This window comes from Poecilia mexicana, unplaced genomic scaffold (assembly GCF_051168715.1).
Source record: "Poecilia mexicana isolate PSO_F unplaced genomic scaffold, ASM5116871v1 scaffold_18, whole genome shotgun sequence".
Lineage (NCBI taxonomy): Eukaryota > Metazoa > Chordata > Actinopteri > Cyprinodontiformes > Poeciliidae > Poecilia > Poecilia mexicana.
This window is the reverse complement of record NW_028263387.1, coordinates 2,985,577-3,002,333: the sequence shown is the minus strand read 5'-3', so window position 1 is coordinate 3,002,333 and position 16,757 is coordinate 2,985,577. Positions and strand designations below refer to the sequence as shown.

The window sequence follows — 16,757 nt, the reverse complement described above, 5'->3', positions numbered from 1 at the left end:
ACTGCTTGTCCTGAAGCTGCTTCTGCTTAATGGTTTTTACCTCAGAATGGTCTCTACCTGCTCAGGCTGGGATTGCATCTGCTGACATATTTTCACTAATTATTGTCATTTGAAAGCTCTGAACTGGCTGGATATATAAATCCATCTCAACACATTTTGTGATTTATGTATATATAATTTATTTTTATATTCAGTAGAACTGTAAGCCAAATGCAAATCAGCTGATTTGCATTTGGCAAATCAGCTGGCAAATCAGCTGAGGCAAATGCAAATCAGCTGATTTGCATTTGCCTCCTGTTGTCCTAATAATCAAATAAGACAAACAACATAACAGAAATTACTGAGAAAAATAAACATGTAGATTATTTTTACTCCCTTGAGTTGAGAAACACTTGAGATGAAATATGAAACTGAAACATGTTAAACTAGTTTTCAGAGTCTGCATGAAATGACAGCTCTGGAAGAATGGCAAATATTATAAACAACTATATTCTGTTCTAATACAACTATTAAGATATTGGAAGAAAATTATCGGATTTTATGTTTTGTTCTTGTGAACAACAACCAGGTTCTAACTACAGCAAAAAAAAAAAACAATTAAAAATTAGAGCAAGACAAAATGAAGGCATATGACTGAAAACTGTTATCTGTATCAGTTAAGACTTTGTTTCATTTTTGTTTCTGCTTTTGATCTTTTCTTTACCGTTTATTTCCTTATACTTTACCATTTTGGATAACTCCTTGTGTCCGTTTATTTATCCTCATTGTTTAAGTTTTGGATTTTTTCTCTTAGCTTAGTTTTTATTTCTTTTTACTCTTTATTTTAGGTTCAGGTTTCTTTTCTCCTTTTCATGCTTCCCTGTCTGCCAGCTCTCTCTCCCTCCCAGGTGTTTTCTATCATCTCATCTCTCCTCTGCTGCATTCACTCAGCTCTGATTGGCTCTTCTGCTCATCATTTCTCTGCTGCTTGCCCGTTTACAGCTCCGTCTGTTATGATCTGCTGTCTGTTGTCCTCTGTTCTAATCCTGCTCTTCCCCTCCTGCCTCTTTTAAATACAAAAGGTTGCTTTTTTTTTTACATCTTTCTTCAAACTATCACTATGGCAGGACAGATAATTACATGAGACAGATTACACTCGGTTACAAATACATATTTTTTGGAAATTGTCTTTGTTTTTTCAACTGAATTAGGACTATTTTTCCATCGCTGAATCCAAAAATGACATCCATTTTTCTCAATCAGGTCAGGTTTTATTCTATTTTGCTTTAGAAAAATCTGATCTTCTGACTAAATTGATGACATTTTTGTGACATCATCAGTTCCTTTCTGTTAATATTTCTCTTCCAAAAATGGTTTTGTGAACCATAAAGAAATTGTTTTCTAACAGAGCATATTAATTAAATGTTACAAACAGTGCAAGTACATGTGAATTGAACATCATCACTCATTGATCAGATTCTCCAGATGTGAGAACAAGTCCTGCATTTTGATGCTCATGTTGCTCCATAGATCAGAAAGTTGACCTGATTGAGTAAAACCAATGTGATTTTAGGATTCAGCTCATCAACATGACTATAAAACAGTTGAAAACCTCCTAATAATTCTTTTGAGAAAAATCTGCAATAAATTCTCAATTAGCACAAAAAAGTGCAGGGATTTGTATATTTTGAGTGAATTTCCACAATAATTCTCAAGAAGCTGGAGGGATTGATTAATATTATTTGGCAGTAAGCAGATAAAAACTGCATTGATTTGATTGACAACATGATATTTAAGCACACTTAGTATTTTAGTCTAGAATCCAGAGGGCCACATAAAACGCTATGAAGGGCTGGATTTGGCTCACATTCCTTGAGTTTGACACATGAAGAGCAGAGAGGTCCTTCATCCTTCTCACCTCAAATTGCCCAGACTTGGATTTCTGTAAGCTCAGTCACTTAGAACAAATTCAAAAGTGAGTGGGCGTAGAAGAAGCTCGACCTTTACTCTGCACAGAACAACCACAGTTTGAACTGTACTCTGCTGACATTCAAAGGCAGAGCTGAAACCAGATAATTCAGCCCCATCTGTGTGGCAGAGCAAGATGTCATCAGTTAGAAAAAAAGAAGAGAAGACAGTCTGACCCAGAGAGCGCCTGGTTTCTTCCACACTGCGCCTTTAAAAGTATCATTTAAAACAGCCATTCTAAAAGGCTGTGAGGAAAAGTCAAGTAGCAAAACATGATGAATTGTGTTTCTGTAGCTGGCAGTCTGGGCTGTGTGCAGCTTCTTTGCTGGTTTTGCTGGGTTTCCTGTACGCGCTATGCTGCTTTTTTGCACCGCAACACAAATGGAACGTTTAATTCTGAAACTGCATCAGCTGTTCATGCATAACAACTTCCTCTGTGCTGACCACTGAAGCCAAATGTGTTCAGGAAGAACAGTGAACAACATCGACACTCAACCGACTTAAAAAAAGAGGAGCTGCCGACTTATTCACACTAAATTTTCTAAACATTTTTTAGACTATTTTTTTTTTTTTTTTTTTGCTGTTTGTTTCATTCAGTGATAAAGTTTAAAGATTTCTGTAATCAAAGAATGAAAAGTTCAAAATCATTGCAGAGAGGAAGTTGCTGAGCTGGTAGCCTGGCTGGTAGCTCTGACAGGCCGACCCGGTTCAACAGAACAGAGCAGAGCAGGGGACAGCGTGAACTCATCACTGGTTTTACATCATGTGTGTTTAAATTGAAAATGATTGACTTTTTGTGGCATCTTTGCAGTAAAACTAAAATAATTATCTTTGGGAAATACATTTCTCCACAACAATCTAACTACAAACTAGAAGCTGCAAAGTAAATTTATTTGAACTTTTTTCATATAATTTTCTATGTGACCTTCAGGTTTATACCGTAATTGTAAGCCAGATACTTTCCATTTTTTGTAGCAGACAGTGGAAGAATGAGGTACAGTATTAGAGTTAGTATCATCATTGGATACAAGGACAATACAACCAGACCCTGGCAGGCCATCAAGCAGCTCTAATTAGAAACATGAGCCGTGGATTGTTTTTCCTCTCATGTTACTCAGAAACATTTGAGGCTCAGCAGGACGAAAGTTCATCCTGCTGACCTGACCAGCAGCTTCCACGTCATCCTGCACTGACTGATGAACTAAAACTGATTTCAGTGGCTGTTTTTCCTTAGCTCAGTGTCTCTTTCAGTTTCTTCCCCGTCCTCGAGGCAGAGGTCTGGTCATTCTGGTTTTGACTTTGTTCAGGGAGTGTTGTTCCTCTGCACCGTCTCCCCATGCTTGCTCAGGGTTAGTGATGTTTTTTAGCATGCAGTGGTAGAACTTGGTGAAAGCCCCTTTTAAGTTGATTGTGTCAAAGCAACCCAGCTTTACACAGAAAACCTTCCACTGGCTCCACTCTGATTGATTGTAAGTATTTTTGTAATGAAAAAGAAAATTTTTAGTTCGTTTCAGTTGACTGACATAGACATCCTGTTTTTGGCCCATTAAAAAAAAAAAACCTGATTTGAACTAGTTATTAAATGCTACACCTTTACGTAGAAATAAATAATTACCACGTAAAGGTATTTATTTTTAAGACATTAGAAACTAGAGTGAAGGAGGCATTATGTATTTTTCAGGCACAAAGTACCATTTTATAGCCCAATCAAGTAACGACGTTGCGTTCAGTTGTTATGAAAATGCTGTATATATCAAAAACAACTGAAAAGAAATTGAAGTTTGACTTTACATCGTAGCTGTATCTAAATAAATCGGTCTGTCTCTTTAAGAACACCCACTGCTCCTGACTCTCCATCTCCATCCAAGTCGTCATGACGATGCTTCTCCATCCCATTCAATGTTGCCGTTGAAATCCATTGTTAGGAGCGTTTGTAGTTTGTATGATGAGCTCAGCAGACATGTAGCTCCACCAGGTGTTTACTAATCGCTGCTGTCGCTAGTCTGGAGGAGACGTGTGGCGGCAGAGTTGGTCTTGGAATATCGCATTTCCAGAATTTTTATTTTTTTTACTTTTTGGTCTTAAATTTAAATAAGCAACTTTGTCCACAAAAATCCTAGAGTTTAAATTAGTTTCTTCTGCACTGTGTAAATACATTCGTTTGCTTACAGGGAAATTTTTCTGCCACAATTCGAGAGCACACAACTTCAGTTCATGTCTTTCTTCTCAAAACTTGCAGTGCTCAAACTCAGAACTGCTGATCTCTTTCAAATATCCACTGTTCCTCCTCAAATGTTTCTCCTCACGCTCAAAACTTCCCTCTGCTCAGATCCAATGTCCCCTCACAAGCCTCTCCACTCGCTTGCGGATCATTTTGTGCTCTCGAATTATGGCAGAAAATTTCCCCCCATAATTGCGTGGAAGAAGGAATGCAAGGCAGCTGCTAGCAGCTCACTGCCGGATGCCGCACAGAGCTGCAAAATCCTCCAAGCGTCCATGGAGGGTCAGCGTTACTCCTGCAGCACAAGAAGAAAAAAAGCAGTTTGGAAGCTGACGAGAGGGGAGGGAATATTTTATAAAGTCTTGCACATTACATCAAGCTTAATATGAAAACTCTTACAACCAGGAAACAGGCTGTGGCGCCAGTTCTCTTATACAATAAAAGGCAGTACCAACATTTTAAAAGTTCATGTAAAAAACAAGAAAACAGAACACACAGCTTTTTGATATTCCTGCTAGGGCTGGGTGGTGATGTAGGAATACCGACTCAGAAATGACCAGAGCACCACTTTGGATGGGAGTTAAACAGTTGGTTGGAAGTTAAAGTGGGCTGTGCTCTGGTAAACATACTGTATTGTGCAGTCAAAGCTTCTTCATATCATACCTGCTGTGGGACAGGAAGAGTTCGTCATTCGTGACATCTACAGTTAAAAAGGGCAGCTCAGATATCTTAAAGGTAGGGTTCTGTGGAGTAGTCATGAGTGATTAGCGTATTACCTGCAGAAGTCAATTTATCGTTCCACTCAGGTTTGACTGTCCCACTAAGCTAAAGTCTCAAAATTCAAGCCAGAGATTTAAACACAATGTAGTATTTTTTTATTTTTACAACACTTTCCTTTCTCGTTCAGATACAGTTCTGGGTTCCCTTGTATGGTTATTTTTAAAAATATTTAGTAATATCACTGATTTATGATAAATATAAATGATGTAAAAACATCTCAGACAAGTGTTGTTTAAAGGTTGTTTAAAGGTTTAGGAACATCTGCATAAACCACAGACCTCAACCTCTGAAAGGTTACAGAGATCTGAGTTGCAGGGACTAAACACTAAGGAACTCCAGTTCAGTTCAAAATCGGAGTTTTACTTTTGGTGTTAGAATAAGGTTCTGTGAACTTATTAAGATTCAGCAAAACTCTTACAGCTCAAAGGAATAACAAACATGATACTAGAGTGCTTCATGGAAACAGTTTTATAAACTTCTGAAGTGTTTTTTCTTTTACCACTGAATGGGTATTTAAATAGTCATGTTCCTAATTAAACCACTTTTACTTCAACAACTATAAAATGTCTGGCAAGAAGTAATCTGATTGGTCTATGCTCCCCTCTGATTGGCTGTTAGCCTGACCATCCAGTCACTGTAAATTACAGCTGCAGTTTTCCAGCCATTAAAAAAGCCTGACCTGATTACAGTGCTGGTTTCTTTTTAATAACTGACACTGTCAGTTGTCACCAAAGTCTCAGATAACATAGGAACTGCATTAGCCGCGGTTCGGTAAAAAATAAAATAAAAAAGCTGCTAAAAGGTATCTGAAACGGCACAAAGTCTCTAAGTTCAGCCGTGGCCTCAGTCAGTCTCTCACAGCAGAGCAAAGAGGACAGTGGCTGATTTCCAGACCTTTGTAGAGCTCAGATCGGTTGGCTGGCCAATCAGTGGACCCCTGTTTTAAACCCCAAACCGTCCCTTTAAGAGATGAACTGCAGAGATTATACTCTACACTAGAACAAATCTGTGATGATAAAATAATCTTCAACTTACTCCATGACCAAACTGTTAGCATGTGTTCTAGCTAACCAAACCAATCTCAAGGCATTTTCATTATAAAATAATACACTACTGCTTTAATTACCTGCACACCATAGAGGAGCGAGCAGAAGCAGAGCTGACTAGTAATTATAGGAGTCAGTGTTATGAACACTTTTCTTCATATGTTCAATTATTGTGTTTTTAGAGGTAATGGCAGATCAATATGGGCTGTTGAATGGTCATTCATTCATTCATTCACTCATTCCATCTCAAAATGCTCAACAGTCTTTCCTGGCAGACAGTGATATGATAACAGGAAGGCTAAATTTGATCAAAAGCAAACACCACCCAGCCCTAGTGACTGCTGCTATTAGAACATCTGATGACCACATTAACTACAGCTATCATAGTATTTACAAAAACAAGTCAAAATAGAAGAAGAGCTTTTTGTTTTCACACAGGTAAACAAAACTAGTATTCATCCATTTCTAAGACATCTCAAGCATCCAGAGACAGAAAACAACAGGTTCCTATCTAAGCCTTCCTTTTTCATGCTCTCGTACCAAAGTCTGGTTGTTCCTAACTAAACGGCTGCCTTCCCAGTCTTTCATTCCCTCGTCCAAAGTCCTTCCTCCAGCTCCAGCTTCTCCTCCCGTCTCTTTTCTTCCTTTCCTGGGTGGCTCTTGTTTTATAAAGGTCCCACCAACGGCCACCAGCAGCCTCTGGCTCTGTTGCTGAGCTGGGATGGCGTGGAACTGTGGAAACTGCTTAGAATCCAACACATCCTTGTACTGGATCTCAGGCCTGATCATCCTCAGGCATGACATCCGAGTGGTATTGTCCAGCCCTGGCTGGAGCTCATAACCCAGAATTTTAACTAATCCACTTTGGAACGGTCTAATGTTTTTGTCCCGGATCCGATGAGCTTCCACAGGCTTCCCCCCGTCCCTGAGGCACACCCGGGCCAGGTCTTCCCTACGCATCCTGAGCAGACGAACTTCTTTTTCCATCTGAGCATGACCAAACTTGTCAATTTCCTCCCAGAAGGTTTTGTTGAAGGTCTTGTATAGGTACCAATCAAAGGCATTCCACTGTCTGAGCTTTTCCCGTTGCTCCGGTGTTAGGGAAAGGTTCGGTAGCATCTTTGCTTGAACAAGCCCGCCTCTAATACCAACACCAGCGGCTGCTGCTGCTTTGCCCACCCAGGTCCCAGCCACCCCACCGGCACTGCTGGGCTTCTGCTGCCGAGCGTTCAGGCTGAAGAAGACAACGGCATCCAGTGGCCAGCAGAGGGCGTGTCTCAGCAGGATCATGGACTGGTCGAAGTACTCGGAGACAAGAATCAGCTTGAAGGTCCGCCGGATCATGTCCTCTCCGAGCCGAGCCAGCGCCAAAGAGAAATTGGCGTTGTTGTCGAGGCCAAAGTCGAACCACAGCAGGTTGCGGGCGTAGTGGTTGTTCCGTAGACGAGGGTCGTAAAATTTTTTAGGGTCGTCCGCAAACTCCCCCAATCCTTTGGCTTTCCGGAAGGCTGGGGCCACTTCTTTATAGTAGGCAAAGGAAGACTCAGCCAGAGCGACCGGGTCTCTGATGATGGAGAAGTAGAAGGTGTCGGCAGGCATCACCTTCTCCACCTCAAAACAAGAGCAAATAAAAAAGGTATATTATATAAAAAATAATAATGGAGATTTCTAGGCAGTAGAACATATTCATGATGTTGAAAAGAAAAGTGATACGATTGATGAGACAAAAATGCCAGTTAAAGCTGCAGTATGTAACTTTAATAATGACTTTTTTTTCTGTTTGTTAAAACTGTCACCATGTCGTTTGCTATGAGACAGATGATCTATGAAAAGATCGAAATGCAGCAGCCAATCAGGGCCAAGAGGAGGGTCTTAATGCTGTCAATCAATTTCATGTACTCAATGCTAAATGTGCTACTAGTGGACAAACAACTCACTTGAAAATTATTTTTCCACCATCAATGATGGCTAGTCTAATTAGTCTAGCATTCAGGACAGGCTCTGCTAATGGGGAGAAGCCTCAAGATAAACATTTATCATTATGTGCTGATTTATAAATGGTTCACACTTTGAACCTTCAGACCGATAAAAATGTCAGAGTCTGTTTGAAGCAATTAGTCTTGAAATTAGAAAAAAGCATAACACAAGTATTAAACCTAAATGACACCAACAAGTCTATGTTGGTGAGACCGTCTGATGGGCCAAAGTATAGCTGGCTAACTCTGAAGCTTCTTCACATCAACTGAGGCTCAGATTAGCCCTGAATCATGTCTGGCTGAGTGTGCATGTCACCAGATGGACGTCGAGAGTCACTTCCTGCTCCAGGCTCTGGAACAGGAAGTCTGAGCACCATGGAGAGACTTCAGTTAGAATGAAGAATTTATGGATATATTGTGCTTTTATCCCCCAAATAGTGTGATGATATGCAATAGTGAGTGATAAGATTAGCGTTTTAGATTAAAACTGGACGAGCAAACATTTGCTTTCTGCTTTAGTAAAACAGTTCACATTGTTTCAGCGTTAATCAGGAGCCTCAGTCTTTGACCCTCCATCTACAGTGCAGAGTTGGGTAAATTAAATATTCCAGTACAGGACAAACAGCCAATATTTGTCATATTAGCGATTGAACACTTGACCTATAGTAGGACAGAAATTGTCCAAAAGAAAGCTAGATCTGGGAGAGCGATCTGTGATCCATAAAGCTGGAACCTAAAGGACTCCAGCAGCCAGAAAAAGAGGCAACAATTTGTAATTGGCATTATATAAGGGTTTAAAGTGAAATCAAAATCATTTGTTTTTGTCATAAATTTATTTTAGATATATTATAAAAACCTGAATAGAAGTATTAAAACAATCTTGTGTCACATCTGGTTTGTTCCGGGAGTAATTTTCTACAGATGTTTTTCATGGAGAACTCGCCCCTAAAGTGTTAAAGCTGCAGCTGTGGCTACAGGCAGCAATGCACTGAACACACGATTGTCAATAATCAATCAGAAAGCATCGGTCAGTCATGATGACCCAACCAACCATGAAGCACAGAGGCAGTTCAAGCGTAGAGAAACATGTCTCTACGGTTGGTAGAGACGCTTCAACGACAATAAAACACACGTTAGGAGGGTCTTCCTAAGAAACCGTAGAGCTGACATATCAAAGCAGTCACTGCTATCACAAGAAGTTCGACAAATATTAAGGAGCTCTGGGATGATTTCATTATTCCATCTTGCCATTTCTCAGAGAGAGAGCTAACAGACATGCTGATTTCTTATTCTTATCCAACTAAATTCTACATCACCCTCATGTTTTCTGCTCCTCTGAAGAACTCACCTCCAGCTTATTAAACCTCATGTGATTCCCCATGATGTGGAACTCGATGGCTCTGGGACCTCGGTAGCCTTTCACTCTGTGAGCGTTGAAGGGCAGCGGGTAGCCCAGCTGGTATCCCAGCGGCAAGGCGAAGCGGAGGCTGTGCTCATCTCCGAAGCGGTACAGCATGTTGAGCACCGTGCTGCTGGCCGTCTTGTGGGTCTTCAGGAACATGATGTGAGTGTGGGGCCGACAGGAACCCAGAGACGGCCCCTGAGCATCAGGGGAAGAAAAGATGGATCGTGCGGCTGGCTGGACATTGCTGGAGAAGGGAAAAGAATTTTACACAGAGGAGATTTCAAACTGTCAGAAAGAATTGAGGAAAGCAGGACATTTTTATAATGCTGGGTTTAATTCATATGGGGCTGAATCAAACCCAGATGAAATCATTTCTGGATAAATTGTGGGGAAATGTATCATCTGACCAAACATAAACCTGTTCTGGATTTGATGTTTGACTGGTTATTGTTGAGCCAACTATTTCACATATTGAGATCTTAAGTTTATATTTGAAGCATTTATACTCTACAAAATGAAGGGCTGCTACCATCCACATTCACATGATGAGGTCTTGTACACACATAGCCGGGTCTTTATAAAAATAATCATCTCTGCCACATCATTAAAAAAAATAATATTGGACACACGGGATCAGTTTCAGAAAAGTTTTCACCTACATGAACCCAAACAAATCCGCCCCAAACGTGCCAAAACAACAGAAATTAGAAATGTCTAGAACCGAGACATTTGGTTCTTATAGACTTTGATGGACTGGAAGAACCATCAAGGCCTTTTTTTAAATTACCAACAGATTTCAAGCCATTACAATGACTATGATTGTGAAATAAAGACTTGTGTCATGAGACCAGCCAGTACCATTTATTTCTCAGACCATGTGACTCTGGTGTCTCTGGCTCATAGCAGAGCTGCACAGAATTCCAGATTTTTCCAGACCCAATAAAAAAAAAACCACACATGCAATTTTGAGAACATTTTAAACATACAAATACAAAATATTAACCTTAAACCTGTTGATTGACACTCAGAGCTCATCTTCAGGCTCTTTTGGAACGTGGCATAAAGCCATTTCACTGACTAGGTACAAGGAATGAAGTACACTAGACTGCATTCCGCCTCTTTAAAGAACAGTTTGTGAACTTTGGTTCATTTTTGTTGGCAAAAAATCTGATAGTCTTTTAGTGTTTAATTTAGAAAGAATGTTGTTACGATGCAACAAAAAAAAACAAAAAAACAAAACCCAGGTGGTGAATCTCAATGCGCAGTGACATAAATAACGTTTGGTGGTGTTTTATCCATATTTTATCATCAAGTGGCTGTCTTGTTAATGCTCAGCCGTTAAATGTAAAGTCATTTTACCCAATCAGTACATTACAATGGCAGACACAACCAGGAGATCACTTATTTTTCATTTTGGTAAAAAACAGTGATGGAACTTGTGGGGAATTATTTTTTTTCTCCATTTATGTTCTTAATGTCATGAATTCATGAATTCTATTTATTAAGACAAGTATATAGTGATGGTCCATTATCATGCCGATTCTTATGGGCTAACACAATAAAATGGCACCTGACAACAGCTTCTAGTTCATTTTGTTAGCCTCTATCTAAGCTTAGCCGTTATGAGGGCGTGTGTGTGTGTGTGTGTGTGTGTGTGTGTGTGTGTGTGTGTGTGTGTGTGTGTGTGTGTGTGTGTGTGTGTGTGTGTGTGTGTGTGTGTGTGTGTGTGTTCGAGCATGCAAGCAGCTAAAAGAGACAAAGAAAAACAGAATTATTTATTCCCAATATACTGGATTAAAGTTTTTCACTGAGTTAATTCCAGTATTAATCAAGTTAATCTCATTTTAACTGAAAAATATATATTGACAAAATAGGCTAAATTTTCAACTCAAAAACTATTTTTGCTTCTAAATTATTGGGGAAAATATGGACAGACGAGCTCAACAGCATGGATTTTTTTGTTGTTTTCTGCAACTACAATCAGATTGGAGCAAAGCTCTGGTCTATCCATTCATCTTTCCAGAGTTTCAGGAATTTCTCATCATTCATGGAACTTCTATAGAAATCTCGACGTAGAATCACTGACATTAGCATCGGAGACGTCTGTGCTGCTGCTACATGTTTAGCATTGAGATTCTACTTTAGGCTCGAATAGCAAATTACCACCCAGTGGGCTAACAGAGGCAGCTTTATTTCCCATTTCTGCTGTTTGTGAATGTTGCTTGTGCGTCAGATTTACGGGCGTACAAATACAATACACAAATACAAAGGTTCTGTATGTATGTATGTAAAAGAAAATGTGCTAAACTGTGTTAACAATTTTGAATGCATTAAATTCTATGTAATTTAACATCTGTTGACACATTCTGATTCCGCTAGTTGTTTATAAATGAATACACATATTTTGACTGTACCAGCTGGTATAATGGTGTAAAAGCTTAGCTGTGCTTCAACTAAAACTACTAAACAATTACACCTGAGATACAAAAATAAGAAATATGGAAGTATGTCACATACCTTTTGTTGAAGATGACTCCCAGCAGCTGACCTGCAAAAGCAATGGCCAGAAACAGCAGAAGTGCTTTCCACATCCAAACTGGTCCCAGCCGACCACACACCAGCCACCGCAACATCCTGAGAGGAGGAAGACGAAGAGGAGAGGAGAGGAGAGGAGAGGAGAGGAGAGGAGAGGAGAGGAGAGGAGAGGAGAGGAGAGGAGAGGAGAGGAGAGGAGAGGAGAGGAGAGGAGAGGAGAGGAGAGGAGAGGAGAGGAGAGGAGAGGAGAGGAGAGGAGAGGAGAGGAGAGGAGAGGAGAGGAGAGGAGAGTTAAAGCATCATCAGCAAAACAATAATAGAGAAAATTATTGGATGGATGGATGGATGGATGGATGGATGGATGGATGGATGGATGGATGGATGGATGGATGGATGGATGGATGGATGGATGGATGGATGGATGGATGGATGGATGGATGGATGGATGGATGGATGGATGGATGGATGGATGGATGGATGATAAATATGTGATACAGACAGAAACAGAGGAGATAAAAGAAGGAGGGTGAGTTGGAGGGAGGACAACGAGGCGAAGTGAGGGAGGAAAAGAATGGGGTGAGTCATGGAGGAAGTCAGACTAAAAGCATCATGACTGGGAGGAAAACAGTCCCACACCATCAGGAGACATTCCCCCTCTCCCCCTGCACATTACATCACTGCGGCCTCTTCACAGTAGAGGCTTTTGTTTTTGGAGAGATACACAAATCAGTTATAACATGAAGACTGACGATGAGTCGGTCAGCTTTAAAAGCAGGATCATTAACCGTGACTCACTGACCGAGGCTTCCAGCAGTCCAACATCTTCCTCACCTTCTCCACGTTCTTAGCACAGCTGGGATTTGCGTAATTTGAACGTCTGAGGAATTTAGATAAGGTCTAAGAAAGTCTGTGATTTAACGGGAACAGCCAAAATATTTTGCATCATCCACATAACCAAGACCCAACGTCAACCAGCAAAATAATGACCAAAGAAACGCCTCACCGGCCTACAGCTACGCAGACGGACATGTTGTGTGTTGGATGGATGCGAGTCTCGTTTGCCTGTGAACCTGAACTGTTTACTGATTTTTGTTGGAAAGCTCATCCTTTTTGATAGCTGTAAGTAGAAAAAAATGGTAACACTGACAGTGATCATAAGACTGATTGTCATAAATATGACAACATCTGTCATGAGTCTTCATGAAGGTTTATGACTGTTGTCATGAAGCGTCATTCAGTAAAGAATGACACTTTTAATGCAAAGCTGCTTTAAAAGTTGCATTAAAAGTTAATTAAAAGTGTCGACTTTGCATTAAACGTGTCATTATTTACTGAATGACGCTTCATAACAACAGTCAAACATTCATGAAGACTCCTTCATGTTCATGACAGATGTTATGTCATATCTATTTATTTACCATTATTCCTTCAGATTAGAGTTTTAGTGTTTTCCAGCTCCTATGCTTTCTCATTTGTCTGATTGTGCATTTAGTTTTTCATTTAGAGTCTTCATATTTCGGAATGGTTTCGTCTCCCCTGTTCTCTGTGTTTCCTTTGGGATTTTGTTCAGTCTTTCTCTTCCATTAGTTTCCCTCAGCTTCCTCCTTTCCTTACAGTCAGTGAAGCACACTCCCAGCTCCAGTCCTGATAATCTCTCCTCTCCTCCCAGGACATAAAAGTCTTTGTTTTCATTCAGCCTCTGTTCGATTCTCCTGTTACACGCCTGATAGTGGCACTCCCTGCTGCTCTCCTGTTCACCGTTATCTCTCCACATTCTCACAGCTTCTGGACTATCAGCTGAAATCATTGCTGTACAATAACCAATAACAACGATAAAGCTTATAGAATGGGCCACCTCAGTAATTATGTTGCTTAATCTACTGGAGGACATGATGACCACTTTGTCCAACTCTGCTAAAGTCTCCTACTACTCTCCAACTTTGTATTATTTGATGTTATTTCAGCTTTTAACTTTGTGTTCAAGAACATGCCTTTCTACGTAACTGTCCAAAAATATCTGAAAATACAATTCAAACGATGCGATCTCTACCTATTAGAAATTGCAAAACTCTGGCATCGTTATTTTCCGCATCTCCTTATTCACTTCTTTTGAAAAAAGTGAAAGCAAGAGGCCATATTGGCAGGTTGCAAACCCCTATGTAAATACTAGCTGTAGAAAGAATGCACTCAGCAGGAATGCGTGACTCTAACAAGCTCTGGAACCGACATGCACACTGAAAATCAAACATTTTATTACAGTAAGTGACAAAGACTTCCTGAGAGTGTGAGTTGAACAGGTGACCTCAGTCAGAGTGTTTGCACTGTCAACAATCTGCAGGTCTGGTTTTCTTACCAAGCCACAGCTTGTCGTGATCCGTCAGCCTCCGTGGTTTTGCCATGTCGAACATTTTTGGTACTCTGTAACCTACAGACATGCAGCAGCAATGCAATGTTTCATCTGATATTGTTTTCAGACACGCCATCGAAACTAAATGCCTTAAAATGAGCACCAATCAAACACAAATAAGGATATTTTTAGACATCTGCAGTTGTGCATTATTTACAGATTCATTATTCTCCATGTTGTATAAATTAATCCAACTTATTATAGTAAAACTGAAGTATCCCAGTGTCTCCTCTGGATCACAGATTCTGTTCAAAGCTTCCAATAAAAATCGTTCTGCGCTTTAAGTACAGCCCAGTGTTTGATACTCAACCACTGTTTTGCCCTAACCACAAAAACCTCTCATAAAAGGACAGAGAAACGGACTGGTCGTTAACGAGTCAACCAAGAATTCATCAACATGTGCAACATATACTGTTTACGTCTGAAACGTGTGACAGATGTTCATTACATTCAATGCTGTTGAGAGGTTTTGAAAGCCATTGGATGCTTAAACTCATACTGACGCACTCACTGAACAGAACTTCAAAATCTTCTTTTGCACATTTCAATTCAGTTTTTGATATACCGAATTATTCTCAGAAATGTGCAATTAATTTAATCCAATTGTATGAACCGATTCAGATGATTAAACTAGTTTAGCCCTTAAAACGACGTGTTTTCTATCTAAGGAAATCCAGCTGATTGGATTGAGTCACTGACTTTGGATGATTCACTGTAGGTGGACTGATTCACTGTAGGTACACTAGTCTAGTGATACTGACCACTAGAGACACTTTCACAGCGGGGTCACACTGAACAATCAGTCATTCACCAACCCACACACAGGCAGCCAGGCTGGAGGGAAGAGCCCCACACAAGCTGGAATCAAACTCACAACCCGCCAACTGCAAGACCACTACTGACATTACTGGCTTTTTTTTTTTGTGGTCACTTGTTCTAAACTTATTAGTCATTCACTGAATATTAATTGTGTATGAATTGATACTGACCACATACCAGTTAATTTGTGTGAAAACATTTTGTAAGTTTTATGAAATTTGACAGAAAGGTGTGGTGTTCTCTGTGATGGTTTGGTTATGGCAGGATATTGGCGGCACGTTTGAAAGGCCCGTAAGCACAAAACCACAGGTTGACGGTTCAACACCTGGTTTAGTACGGGGAGCCGCATGAGCCGTAATATCCCTAATGGAAGAATTTGTGTATTATCAGGCAATAGCCAACAAGCGCTGCTGATGGCCTTGGAAGAGTCGTGAAGACAAAACACCAAAAAATATATCAGCTTCAGAAAGCCTTAGTATTTTCAACTAAATCAAAGGAGAAATTTCTATTCTGCTTGTCAACTTTTCAAATCAATCATTTACTCCACAGTTTGCAGGCTTCAGAAGTAACATTTTGATTAATTTCAGCCATACAGAGTTCTGTTCAATAAAGGAGCTGAGATACACATGGAATGTGAAGATGAGAGAAGAAAACTGAACCAGACTCAGAACCTCTGACTGTCTGGCCTTGAAGTTTTGCTTCCCCCACTTCCACTGGGACACATACACACACCCACACACACGCACACACAGGACACACAGCTAGCATGATGTGCTAACATCACATTCACTGGGTGGCACAACAAACAGAAGCCATGATGATACAAGCAGACACCATCAGTCAAACGCTAACCACAGCACTAAATACCACAAACACACACACACACACACCGGCAGGCTGCATCTGCACGAAGCTGATCCATGAGATGGAAGGAATATCAGAAGAAAATCCTTTGTGTGTGAGGGGCCCTTCCAGCCCTCCACCCACATCTCCTCCTTCTTTCCTCCATCCCCCCTCCTCTACACGACCACAGCCGGCCCCTCCACTCCTCTCAGGCTCAATCACTGCATCCAGCAGCCGTCGTTCCGCTCGGCTTTCAGCCTCACACTCCCTCCTCCCCCCCTCCCCCGCCCCCCGCATTTCTGCCAGTGTGCGGTCGGACCGGTCCACCGTTACCTGGCTCTCCGTCTGAAAAACATCGCTGAGTCCCCGGGCCGGTGTCACTGTGCAGCTGCGGAGAGCTCGGAGCATCTCGGAGTGTTGAGCAGCAGCTGGTCCACCGCCAGTACAGGCCATGGAATCAGAGCAAACCCCGCTCAGCCACACGGAGCCGGAGCGCTGATTCCCCCGCGGTCCTCACTCAAAACCACTGGAACTTTCTTTGAGAGCAAACGGAGCTCTGCAACCTAATATGCCGACGGCCAAGACTGACAGCCAGAGAAATAGATGCGGGAGACTGCAGACGACTTCCGGTGTTGTCAAAATAAAACGCTCTTTACGTATTTGGTTGTTAACCAAATACGGAGATTTTGCACTGAATCCTGTGGCTACGGTTTATTCAGACGTTAGGAGTAAATGTTGGCTACATGCTGAAGAGTAAGTGTAGATTTTACACAGAGGG

The 16,757-nt window shown here is 40.9% G+C and overlaps 1 protein-coding gene across 1 annotated transcript; it reads right to left on the bottom strand.

The window, feature by feature from the left end:
• Window positions 1–4,502: 4,502 nt before the first annotated feature.
• On the bottom strand, window positions 4,503–16,613 carry gal3st4 (galactose-3-O-sulfotransferase 4). Its single transcript, XM_014998133.2, has 4 exons — window positions 16,313–16,613; window positions 11,893–12,009; window positions 9,319–9,619; window positions 4,503–7,605 (listed from the first exon to the last, which is right to left on the bottom strand). The coding sequence occupies exons 1-4, from the start codon at window positions 16,333–16,335 to the stop codon at window positions 6,502–6,504; spliced, it is 1,545 nt and encodes a 514-aa protein (XP_014853619.2). The 5' UTR covers window positions 16,336–16,613; the 3' UTR covers window positions 4,503–6,501.
• Window positions 16,614–16,757: the final 144 nt, after the last annotated feature.